Below are 13743 nucleotides of genomic sequence, written 5' to 3'. Positions count from 1 at the left end.
GTATCTATCATAGGCTTCTGTTCACGTGTTAATTTGTATGTATTCCATGCATTTTCTTCTCTGCCATATGTCTCATTAGTTCATCTGACATCCATTTAGGCCTAAACCTTGAACAATATTTCTTAGTTGGTATGTAAAGCCTAGTAGCTTCCAAGATAAGTTCTTTGAGTACATCCCATTGTGAATTTGCTGTTGGTAACATCAACAGTTGGTCCCACTGTATAGAATTTAAATACTGTCTCAGTCCATCGTAGTCGCCTTTACGAAAGCAAAAACCCTTCCCTTTACCCCTGATGGTAGTTACCTCTTTGAGTAAATCCCACTTCAGCTCACTGTGATCACTGCCACTTAGTGGTTCCTGTATCTGCAGATTTTTAATGCATGAAGAATTACTACTGATAATCAGATCAAGAGTATTGCTCCATCTAGTTGCCTCCCGAACATGTTGATGTAGAAAACAATCGTCCAATAAATCCACAAATGCCTTTCTAGTGTGTGAGTGACCAACCCACAAATTCCAGTCAATATCTGGGAAATTAAAATCCCCCATTATAAGACTATCTGATTTACTGGCCCACTCTATTTCCCTGTACAGTTTCTTATTATACTCATCAGAGTCATTAGGCCTATAACACACTCCTACTCTCAATTTTGATCTCCCAATGCTTATGTCACACCAAACTGACTCGACACTGCACTGTCCAGCGATGTCGAATGGCTTCACTTCGTTGGATTTTATGTGTTTCTTAACTAATAGCATAACCCCTCCTCCCTTCCTATCCTTTCTGTACCTGTACACATTATACTCCCCAAATTCCAGTTCTGCATTCCTTATAGCTGTGTGACACCATGTCTCTGATATCCCAACAATATCTGCCTTTGATGTTTTGAGCAATACCTCAAATTCATCAAATTTATTTACCAAACTCCATGCAAGTATACATGCACCTCTTCCTATTCTTAGCTACCCTTACACAACCCATGTGTTTACTTGTACCGCAATGACTCCTAGCAGTGTCTGAAATACCCTGCATCTTGTTTTCCAGATGTTACCATACAGTCTGTTTGAGTGTGATCCTGGGATCCACATTTTGGACATATTGTGTTTCCTCGACATGTTGTCTGAGAGTGTCCGAACTTCTGACACTTATAACACCATATTGGATTTGGTATATAGGGGCGGATATGGCAATTTTTGGATGGATAGCATTCAGGAAATATAGTCACATACTGAGGAGCAATATCCCAATTTGTCTGAAACATAAAATAATGAACCAATGTATACTACCCACCACGACTTACGGAAGTGAAACTTGGGCATTCACCAAAAGAATGGAAGAGAAGCTGAGAATGACACAGCGAAGAATGGAACGAATTATATTGGGAATCAGACTGTTAGATAAGAAGAGAAACCCATGGATTAGGCAGCAAACTCAAGTAAAGGACGTTCTTATCAAAACTAAAGAACTAAAATGGTCTTGGGCAGGACACGTAGCTCGAAGACATGATGACAGATGGACTAAGAGAATAACAGAGTGGTACCCAAGAAGAGCTAGAAGAAAACCTGGAAGACAATGACGGAGATGGATAGATGAAATTCATGAGTTTATTGGTAGTAAATGGATGGTCACTGCACAAAACAGAAGGAACTGGAAAGTTGCTGGAGAGGCCTTCATCCTGTAGTGGATTGATAATGGCTGATGACGATGATGGCAATTTAGATAACCAGCTTTAACAGTATTTGGTAAGATAGAGTATTGAACGTGAGTATTACACTACGGGTTGGAATGAGATTGCCATCCCTACAATTGTATTACACTATGGGTTGGAATGAGATTGCCATCCCTACGAGTCAGAATTCTCTTAGCTTGTATGATCTTTTAGTTCTTGCACAAGATCCTCTTCTGTTATATTCAATAGATCCCACTTAGAGATAACACCTTTAGAACTATTTAAGGTTGTGTGGGGAGAGATTTTAACAGGAATTCCACCAAATGATGTCACTTTTAACAACAATTCTGAATGTTTTGACTGTGTAGTTTCCACAAGTAAATAACCTGACTGCATCCTTTTGACCATTTTAGGTGATCCAGCAGCATTTTATAAATATCTCTGTAGTATTATAAATGGAGAGAGTTTGCTCACTGGTTGACTAGTTAAGGAATGGTTAATCAGGAAAGTTGGATACTCAGGTTGGTGAATGTCTTTTTTTAAGCACTTATGTTCCACATTATCTTCATCAGAATTATACCAATCCATGGTATTTGAACTTGAAGGCTCTGAGGCTGGATAATTTTCTTTATCCATGTCGGCTCCTTTTCATCCTGGGGGATTACCTTTTCCACCCAGGTTACTGGCCCCGCCACGGGGAGGCAGCGAGCAGTGCCACTTGTGGCCAAGCGTAGGAGTTAGTACAGTTAGTATATAATAAAGAAAAAGGTACTTTCCTTTTTTTTGGCTCTCTTTTTATACTTTTTAAAAGTAGAGCTAATTAACAGAAAGACTTTTAAACTCAGTCGCTCTACGAATCGCAGTAGATATAGCACAGAAGATTGCATAGCCTCAAGATTCGCTTGGCACCCGGGGCCTCAACTTTTTGATAAAAATACAGTGAATTACACTTATTTGGGACTAGTGCACTTTTGCCTGATTAAGCAGCTGCCCAAATTATGTGAAGTTTCATGTAAATAGTTAAAAATACACTGAACCCTGCTTAACGATTGGTTCACTGTACGATCGAATCACATTATGACGGACTCTCCATAATAAACTACTGTTTAATTCTATTAAATGGCAATTTTAATAAGTGAAAATAGGAGGAATATTATCCACAATCTATAAAAGTAAAGATATATTAAGCAAAAATTTACACTTTATTACTTTACCAATTAACAAAATTAAATGATACGTGAAAATTGGAAGAATATTTTCCACAGGTTAGCAAAATAAAAATAAATTTATGTTTACACACATAGATTAATTAATACCATAATATGTACATTTGTACATACTAACTAATTGATATTTCTGTTCACTGAAATTGTTTTTTTTTTTTTGGGTTGTAAAATTTAAAACAGTAAAAAAGATAAGCAATCAATAACAAAGAACACGGCATGCACAAATTGCAACTAACACGATACACACAAGTGAGATATGGAGTAATAAGTTTACAAAGCTTAAAAAATAGGAATGGAAAGAAGATTCTGAAAATTTATTTATGTTTTTTATATGATTGAAGATTTCAGTGAAGGGGAAACACATTTCACCATAATAACATAAAAAACCACAGAATTCCAGCTATTGGTATTATCGCCAATCCATAGTTACTTATATAAGTCACTCTTTGAACCACTCTTGTGAGTATGAGATACATTAGTGCCTTTCCAATTTGTAGGACTTCTCCTGTATCTAAGGATGCTCTCATTATTATGGTTAAAGGTTTAATTACATCCTTTGCAGTTTCTTTTAATATAATTGAATAGATTCTACCATCGCCAAGCTCTTTCTTCACTTTTAGCTGTAGCAGTTATATGAAGAATATAATACAGGAAGAATAATTGCCTAATACTTAAAAAAAAATTATTTATTACTGTTGCTATTCAATAAATTCTATTTATCAAATTATATACAACTTCACTGAATTATAAGTTAATGGGGCATTAGTGTGCTGCAATATTTCAGGCTGATATTCCTTATGATAAATTTTCATACTAAATTTGACTGGACCATTAATACATCTAAATGATCATTTGCTTAATAAAAAGTTAAGCTACATCAAAAGTAATGGCAACTACAATTAAATATCTACATTCAGTACATATCTTGTAAGTATCTATATATTGTAAAGGTTTATGTATTGCTTCAAGATGACATGAAATACCAGTCAAACATTTCTATGATATTAGTCAGAGTTATGGATGATTTTGATGGATATACTGACCATACACTTTATCAAAAAGTTCTTTACAGTTAATGTTAGCTTTTAACTTTGAACACAAAAGAAATACTCCGGAAAGTTTTCTATGAAGTGAATAAGTTTCCTCAGGAGGTGGTGTTAACCTGTGCCTGAGCATTATTGGAATCAAATTGTGTATCCGTTGTGTCATTGACTGGTGACCAAAATCAAAAAATCCATCATAAGCAAAGGCTTCACCAAGAATCATCACTGCATCAACATGGGCTTTTTCCATTACCTGAAATGATATATAAACTTTTTAAGTAAACCACAAACAATTCTGGTAATTTTCAGAATTAGTTTATTTATTTAGCCCTATCAGTGTATAAGATGGAGATGATCAAAGTCCTCACCTAAATATTCAAATTGAAAACACTTCAACTGTATCAAGTTTAGAATCTATTTATAAGTAATAGAGCCTAAAACTCATATATTTCACAGATGTTTTCTCCTCTGCTTCTTCAGTGATTAATCCTGATGTTACACCACAGCAAAAGACCAAATTGACAAAAACAGTTTGTCATTTTGGTCTTTTTGCAACAATGCAACAGCAGGATTACTATTGAAGAAGTGGAGGAGAAAACACATGAAATGTATAATTTTTAGAGTTTATTAGTATTCATCAGATTCACAGGCTAAATGCTTTCATTTCAAATATTTACATTTAATATTTAATATATATGACATATTAAATATTTACATTGAATATCAAACATTAGCATTAGTAGAGGCAAAAAAAAACCCTTTCACATTTCACCTAGTTCAACCTTGAATTTATTTAAGCTGTCAACTTCCATGACAGATGGAAGTTTGTTCCAAAAATCAACCACGCTGGCTAAAGGCAAATTTCTGTACGTCGATTCTAAAACTGTCTTTCCTCAATTTGAATTTAGAAGATTGAAAGATCGAGTTTCTGAGCATGAGGTAGCTCTGCGAACCACTAATTTTGAATGCTCCACAGTCGCCGAGCATTATTGGGTTGAGCAGCACAATCTTGATCCCCAATGGGATATTGAAATCGTCGACTATTCACGTGATTACTGCCAGCACTCGTGGCTTGAAGCAATGCAAATAGCCAACAATAATAGTACTATGACTCACATGAGTGGAGTACACTTACACCCTATTATAGAATGTACTGTATTGCAGTGCGATGAGCGCTGGTGATCATCACGTGTACGTAATTCTGCTTTACCCACATCAGAATCGTGATACATGATCATGCCCAGCTGACTTGTGCTATTATAACCATCAATATATACTGAAATATACCAATCACAAACTAGCTGATGAAGAGGCACTTCGCTTCGAAAGCTATTATGTATTTTAACACTTTTATTATATTATATTTTAACACTTTTATATTATTGTATTTCAACGCTTTTATCTTATTTTACTTCTGTTTATCTTATGTATATATCATTTTTATTTTAATAAATTTATTTTAACCAGTTAGTCGGTTGTCACAAGAAACTTGGATGATATAACTTGCATATTTGATATACATGCAGAAGAACTTTCTTTTCCAGCTATATATTTGGGACATGCACGAAAATTTAAAAATGGATTGAAAATTACTTCCTTTATGATGGCATCGAGTGAAATTCTTAGATCTGATCATCATGGAGTAACTCCCCAACATTTGCTATATATGGCAATGAAAATTATGAAAATGCATACTGCAGAAAATTTGCAAATTGCATTTAAATCAGTAGGAATAACAGCTAACATTACTCATTCTATATTGGAATTGAAAGAATTTATAAAAGTCATTAGAGTCTAATTTGTCGTTTCTAAAATCAATTCCCAATTCAACATATTATTGGAGTCAACGTAAACAAGATGTGTTTGCCATGAATCGTCAATTAGGAAAACCTACAATGTTCTTGATGTTGAGTGCATGTGAACCGACATGGCCTGTATTACTATGTGTGTTATACAAATTCAGATATAAAAGAGAAATTACAACTAATGAAGTTATGGATCTACCTTACATGGAAAGAGCTACATTAATAAATGAAGACCCCATAACGTGTGCCATACACTTTAATAAAACTGTTGAGAGTATACTCAAAATTTTAAAATCGAAAATCTATAGTCCTTTTGGGAAATATTATTATGTTGTGAATTTCTTTAAATGCATTGAATTTCAATAGAGGAAGTCCACATGCACATATATTATTATGCATGAACAATGCACCCTCTGCACCATTAGAAGAAAAAGAAGGCGGGATGGAAGAAGCAATCCAAATGATAGATGCATTATGTTCTATAGAGGAAACTTCAGATTATTCAAATTTATAGCAACATAAACATACTTTTACCTGTTATAAAAATAATAATGCAAACCAATGCAAATGTAGATTTGAAGCACCTTTTTGGCCAATGTAGCAAACTTGTGTATTGATACCGATGGCCACAGATGACAATCGAAGATTAGCTTATTGAAAAAAATATCGTAAAATACACGACTTATTAGAATTGGATAATCATGTTAATTTCGAAGAATTCCTTAAATCAAATCAATGCCAATCAGAAGAAGAATATCTAAATATTTTGAGGGCAGGTATCAAATGACCACGTGTATTTCTTAAACGTAAGATAGAAGAGAAATTTATGAATAATTACAATCCTTGGATTTTAGGAGTGCTCAAGTCACAGCATGGTTTTGTTAAGGGGAAGTCTTGCCTGACCAATTTGATTGGATACTATGATGCAGTCACAAAAGAACTGGATGCAGGGAATAACTTTGATATTATATATTTGGATCTTAGAAAGGCTTTTGATACTGTTGCACATGGAAGACTGCTGCACAAATTGGAGCAGTGTGGCATTGGAGGCAAATTGCTGCTATGGATAAAGGGGTGGTTGAGGGGGAGAAGAGAGAGAGTGGTAATCAATGGACACTGCTCATCGTGGACTAATGTTATTAGTGGAGTCCCTCAGGGTTCAGTATTGGGTCCATTATTGTTTTCTGTATTTATAAATGATATTGATGATGGTATATCAAGCTTAATTTCCAAGTTTGCAGACGATACGAAGGTTGGCAGGGTTGTCAAGGACACTACTGACACTATGCTACTGCAACAGGATCTGGAAAGGTTGAGCAGATAGGCTGAGAGGTGGCAAATGAAGTTTAACATTGACAAATGTAAAGTACTACATATGGGAAACAGCAACCCCAGAGCAACGTATCAACTCTGTGGTACTACACTAACAGTGGTAGAGAACGAAAGGGACCTGCGGGTGGTTGTGCAGGCAGATATGAAGTTTTCTGAGCAGTGCAGACAGGCTGCAAGAGTAGCTCATGGTGTATTGTCGATGATATATAGCAATTTTTCTAGCAGGGATAAGGAGGTGATTATTCCCTTGTATAAGGCAATGGTCAGGCCACACCTAGAGTACTGTATACAGGTCTGGAGGCCTCATTTCAAGAAGGATGTAGAGATGCTCGAACGAGTACAGATAAGGGCAACAAGATTAGTGAATGGAACAAAGGGGTGTTCTTACGAACAAAGGCTTAAGTTTTGCAAATTACAGTATCTGGAGACTAGGCACCAGCGAGGTTGTTGTTGTTGTTGTTGATTTAGATTTTATTGGCGCATTAGCATCTAAGGCTATAATGCGCCAAGACCAGGTAATATATAAATATTTATTCTCTCAGTGACCTAAGTAGTTAGGCCACCATGTCCAGATATATAATAAAACAAATAACAATAACGCAAAAATTTTAAATACGAGTAAAAACCTTTATTGATTTAAAAAAGCTAAAAACAGCAGACATATTGTCATTGTCAGATAAAATCTGACTGAGTGTATACGGCTCAGTCAGATGGTTAAAAGCGGTAAAACGGATATTGCTAAAATCTGGACAGTCAATTAAAAGGTGTCTAATCGTTAAAATTGTGCCACAGGACACACACATAGGAGGGTCATCAGCCCTCACACCAGCGAGGTGATCTGATAGAGGTGCATAAAGCCTTGAATGGTTTAAGCATGCTCAATGCTGATGGGATTCTTCCTCTTGCTCAGAATAATCACCTGAGAGGGCATAAATTCAAATTGAGGAAAGACAGATGTAGGATAGACGTGCGGAAATTTGCCTTTAGCCAGCGGGTGGTTGGTTGGTGGAACAGACTTCCATCCCTTGTCGTGGAAGTTGATAGCCTAAATAAGTTTAAGGCTCAGCTGGACAGGTATTTCGAACGAACAGAGGGGTGAAGTGGAAGTGGTTATTTTTTATTTATTTATTATTTATTATTTATTTTTTTGGGCTTTTGAATTTGAAAATCCAGAGAGTTGACAGCTATGGATATGTAAGGTCACAATTGGCAATTGAGGTACCTGGCTTTGACACTAGATGGTAAGGCTTGTGTATCAAATATAAGAACGAATAAGAATGCATAGAAAAAGATTTGTCATCTTTTTTGATCATGATTAATTTTTCTTGAAGACTTTTTGACCTTCTAATTCCAAACTAGCTCGCCTTCAGTATAATTCATCAAATTGTACTCTGCAATACCCCTTTGGAAATATTTAATGTAGAATGAGGGATAAGGTAAAGTATAGATATTTGTTACCTTACCCCTCATTCTTTAAACAAGTAGTTCACTGGATCTGAGTCATTTCATTACCCTGTTAGTCCTATCTTGGGGTGAACACACCATATTTTCTAAATGATTTTGAATCAGAACCAATCAGAATCAGATGTGAAACCCCAGGGGCTCACATCTGGTGAATATCATTATTCTTCTTTTTCTTGGTGATTCCTTTCTACTTCTGTCTGTCTGTCTGTCTGTCTCTCTCAGGGTAACTTTGGAATTTTTTTTTGGCTAGTGCAGCATAACACCCAGGCTTCCTTGCACCATATGGCTAATAATAATAATAATAGATTACATTTGGATGAAAGAGAATGCAAAATAAGGAATGTTGGCTATTCCTGATGTACTTCTTATAGTGTTTTTTTTTTTGTTTTTGACTGGGATAAGTTGTGGTTGTAATCAGTTTCTTCATGTCAGAGTAAGACGAATATTTAGGCTCAAATGGAGAGTAGTTTCCATAATCCATCTTTGCTCTTTTTAGTCCTGCAGGATGACTTTTCCTCAAGGTACCTAGTTTGTTTGGTTTTTTTTTTTTGGTGCATTAGCAACTAAGGCCATATTGCTCCGGGAAATGCGGTGGTCATTCCCTGACCTTTCCGCATCTTCCGTATTTGGTGGTGACGGGCTCGAACCCCGGTCTAATCAAGAAGCGTGTGCTACGCACTGCTGCTCCTTCCTACCTGGCTACGGAGGCGCCCAAGGTACCTAGCCCAGCCATGTGAAGGTAGGAGTGACCAAACTATAAGGTTGGTTGTTAGTGGTTAGTATTAATAGAGTTATATGTATGCATGACATATATAACTTTATTAATACTAATAAAGTTATATAATATAAGGTCATTTCAAAACTGGAAATGGGCTTTTTGTTGTTTTTTCTGGAAGTGACCAAGTAAAATAACATGGTGTCGCTGTCATTTTGATTAAGGAATGTTCAAGGTGTCTTCTTGGATATAATCCTATTAACAGTAGAATGACAGTTAGACTTCAGAGCCAGCCAGTAAATCTCACAGTTTTAGTTGCATATGCACTGACATCAACATCCACAGATGAAGATATGGACGTTTATTATGAAAATCTCCAGTCAGCTCTTGATCTGGTCCCAAAAAAGGATGTTTTGATACTCATGGGTGATTTTAATGCAAAAGTAGACAAGACAGTTTCTTTTAGTCCAGAATGTGGTAGGTTTGGTCTTGGCACTAGAAATGAGTGGGGTGCAAGTCTAATTGAATTTTGTCATCTGAACAGTCTTGTCATATGTAACACCTGCTTTCAGCAGCACCTGAGAAGGCTCTACACATGGAAATCTCCTGATCATAAAACAAGGAATCAGATTGATTATATCCTTATGCAGCAAAGGTGGCATTCCAGTGTAATCACAGCAAAAACACTTCTGGACCAGATTGTGGCAGTGATCATCAGCTACTCCACATCATTCTCATGCTGAAGCTGAAAAAGATCATGAATAAGGTTTTCCCTAGATGATTGGATGTAGAAAATATTCCAAACAAATATATGCGTGAAATAGGCAATCGTTTTCAAGCTCTATTAGAACTAGATGACGATATGCTGCCTGAGGAAATGTGGGAAAATACAAAAAGCATTATAAGGATTCAGCAAATAGATACATTAGAGAAAGGTCAAAGATCAAGGAGCCTTGGATTGCAGAAGCCACTTTTAAACTTATTGAACAGAGAAGAACTGCAAAAGCTCAGGGTGTACAAGGAAACAAAGAGTATCAGGAACTAAGCAAAGTCATCAAGCGCTGTTTAAGCCAGGACAAACAGAATTATATCAATCGAAAGAGTAAAGAAATTGAATACCGCAACAAACGAAACAACACTAAAAAGATGTATGATGTAATTAAGTCCTTAAGACAAAACTTCCGAACAAAACTTAATGTAATTAAGGGCTCCAAAGGGGAAATTTTAACAGAGGAGAACACAATCAAAGGAAGGTGGAAAGAATACTGTGAGCAGCTCTTCCAAGCGCCTGCTGGCACTAATGATCTGCCACCTGCTTTCAAGGGTGTGATCATGAACCAGTTCCACCAAAGGAAGAAGTCGAAAAAGCTATTAGAGAACTAACGTGTGACAAGTCACCTGGAATTGATGAAATCCCAGTGGAATTGATTAAAGCTACAGGTGTGAAGGGTGCTGAGTTTTTTCATAAAATTGTTATAAAAATTTGGGAAACAGGACGGTGGCCATCAGATTGGAAGAAATCAATTTTCATCCCCTTACCAAAAAAAAAAAAAAAGGAGATCTGAAAATTTCTCAAATTACAGGACTATTAGCTTAATTTCTCATGCTAGCAAGATTCTTCTTAAAATCATATTGAACAGAATCTCAAGAAAAATTGAAGAAGAAATGCCAGAAGAGCAAGCAGGTTTCAGAAGGGGTAGAGGAACCAGAGATCAGATCTTAAGTCTACGACTAATTATTGAAAAATGCAAAGAATTCAATGTTCCAGTTGTTTTGTGTTTTATAGATTATGGAAAAGCATTTTATTGTGTTCAACATGGGAAACGTTGTTCAACATGGGAGACTATTATGGGTTTCCCAATCCATATAATTCAGCTGATTAAGCTACTGTACCAGAAACAGGAAGGAACTGTGAGAACGAACATGGGAAACACGGACTTTTTCACTATAGGTAATGGTGTCAGACAGGGCTGATGCAGATATCATGCATGCAGGGCATGCATGATATCTTCAGCATAAAGCTTTGGAAGATTTAGAGACTGGCATCAAAATTGGAGGACTGAAGATAAACAACCTTCATTATGCAGATGATACTATGCTAATTTGTAATTCTAAGGATCATCTTAAAGAAACTCTGAGGAGAGTATGTGAAGCAAGTAAGAAAAAAGGATTGTTTCTGAATGTGTGTAAAACTAAAATTATGGTGATAATCTCAATTCCAGTAAAGTGAAGGTTAATGGGCAAGATATCGAAGAAGTTGATGAATTTAATTACTTAGGGTCAAGAATAAATAAAAATAGTGACTGCTCAAACAATGTAAAGAGACGACAGGCAATTGCTAAAACGTTGGTCGCTAATCTGATAAAATTATGGAGAGATCATGATCTGCCCCTAAAGACAAAACTGAGAATCACTGATTTGTTAATTTTTCCAGTTGCCATTTATGGATGTGAAGGATGGAATCTGAAAATAGTTGACAGGAAGAAAATTGAGGCATTTGAAATGTGGTGTTAGAGGAGAATATTGCGTATTTCTTACTTGGATCGAAGAACAAATGAGTGGATATTGAACAAAATTCGCAGGCCTAAAATTCTTCTTCATAGCATCAACAAAAGAAAACTCAAGTTTTTTGGTCATATAGTAACAAGGGAAAACTTTCTGTTGAAGAATATAATGGAAGGAAAAACTGAGGGGAAGAGGTGCAGAGGAAGACCTGCAACTAGGTGGAAGGATGGGATCAGTGAACTTCTGGGCATGGCACTTTGCAATACTGCTTGTATAGCACATGATTGATGCAGTTGGAGGAATTTGTTGGTGGCCACAACAGCTCCTCAGGGAGCTATGTGACTGGAAGAAGAAGAATGCATGAGTGTACACACATGCACGAATGCATGCACATGATAAGAAAGAGGTCTTTTTTTTTTCCCTTTTTAGAAAGCTGCTTTTTTTTATTTTGAAGAGCAAACATTAGATAATTATGTAAATAAAAGACCTTAATAGTTTCTGTAATTAACTGATACAAAAGAATCGCTATGGATTTTCACTTGGAAAATTGCTATGATCATTCGCTTAGTACTCAAGGCTTCTTTTCTTTCTGAGGAAACTATTGATGCTATGCTAAGGTCATATTCAGAATTACCACCCAAATTCATAAAGAAACAAAGAACTGCAGTTAAACAGAATCTTTTGTAATTTGTTACACAGTGTTATTCTTTATTAAAAACAGGAATAATCAAAGGATTCATCTGCAGACCTCTATGTAATTGCAAAAATACCTTGAACAAAATTACATCTCATCATATAAAATTGTGGAAAATGCACATTATGACAAAGTAAATAATACAATTTGTGACATGTGACGAAGAATTCTAGAGAGAAACAAAAACAACAGTAATAAATTTGCAATTCCTTACATAAAAAGCTTTTGAGGAAAATTATGATGTGCAGGAAATAAAAAAAAAAATAAAAAATAAAATAAGGTTCAATTCAGATTATTCAGCATAATGCATCACAAGTTCAAAACAATGAAGAGCCTTGATAACTATAGATAAAGTTTATTGGATTAATTTATCAGTGTGGAATGATGTAAAGTGGGTAATACACCTAAGTGTATTACTCACTTAACAGTTGATTTTTTTTTTCATGATAACATTCCGTAGCTTTTTTTTTTTTTTTTAGTCTATTTTTCCTTTCCAAAAGTGCTGTAAATTTCGATTTGGATCAACCATTTTGAAAAAGATGCTCACAGGGGATGCTTTTTATAAGCATCACCTGTACTGATCCAAAATCCAAACTGAAATTTACAATACTTTTGGGTGGGGGATTAAGAATATATCCTGATAGCATTACTTCCATTTCAATTCATCATCTTAAAACATGATGGCTGGCACTTGGAAATACAGGCTCAATCTGTTTGATATTCTTAAGTTTACAGTCTGATTGAAACAAAATTTCCAATACATGATTTACAATACAAAATAGTCTAGTTGTGCTGCACTAAACTCATCTTATTCATTACTTTTTAAACTACAGTAGATTCCGGCTATTTTGGCCACCGGTTAATCGGGGCAGCCGTTTATTTGGGGCAAATCTTAAAAAACAGAACCCAATTGAGAAAATAACCAGGGTTTACTTTGCTTAATTGAGACAACATGCCGTTTAATTGGGACAGGAGACCGCAGCACTGGAGATAACCCTACGATTGTCTCCGACTGAACCACTTGGTTCGGTCGGAGACAATCTTAGGAGGTCACAACCATAAAACAATAAAAACAATTAGCAGTCACTTGTTTATTGGGCTTTTCTGTTAGTGCCATCTATCATAAACGGATAGTAAACTCGATCTTATTGAATTTGCGATAATAACGACAGCTGGAATTCTGTGGGTTATTATGGTGAAATGAGTTTACACTTCCGTGGAATCTTCAATCATATAAAAAAATTAATTTTCAGAATCTTCTCTTCATTCCTATTTTTAAAGCTTCATA

General features: G+C 35.7%; 1 protein-coding gene across 3 annotated transcripts in view; it reads right to left on the bottom strand.

Moving 5' to 3' along the window:
* Positions 1 to 3675: 3675 nt before the first annotated feature.
* The window catches only part of Coq8 (ubiquinone biosynthesis protein COQ8, mitochondrial), a 214755-nt gene continuing 204687 nt past the window's right edge, over positions 3676 to 13743 (bottom strand). For all 3 annotated transcript variants that reach the window (XM_090368857.1, XM_090368860.1, XM_090368858.1), the window contains one exon: positions 3676 to 4193. In XM_090368857.1, coding sequence (XP_090224983.1) covers positions 3912 to 4193 — 282 coding nt within the window. In that variant the 3' untranslated portion in view covers positions 3676 to 3911. The remainder of the gene's footprint in view (positions 4194 to 13743) is intronic.

This window comes from Mastigoproctus giganteus, chromosome 2 (assembly GCF_048544385.1).
Source record: "Mastigoproctus giganteus isolate SK-2022 chromosome 2, ASM4854438v1, whole genome shotgun sequence".
Classification (NCBI taxonomy): Eukaryota; Metazoa; Arthropoda; class Arachnida; order Uropygi; family Thelyphonidae; genus Mastigoproctus; species Mastigoproctus giganteus.
This window is presented reverse-complemented; position numbering and strand designations above follow the sequence as displayed.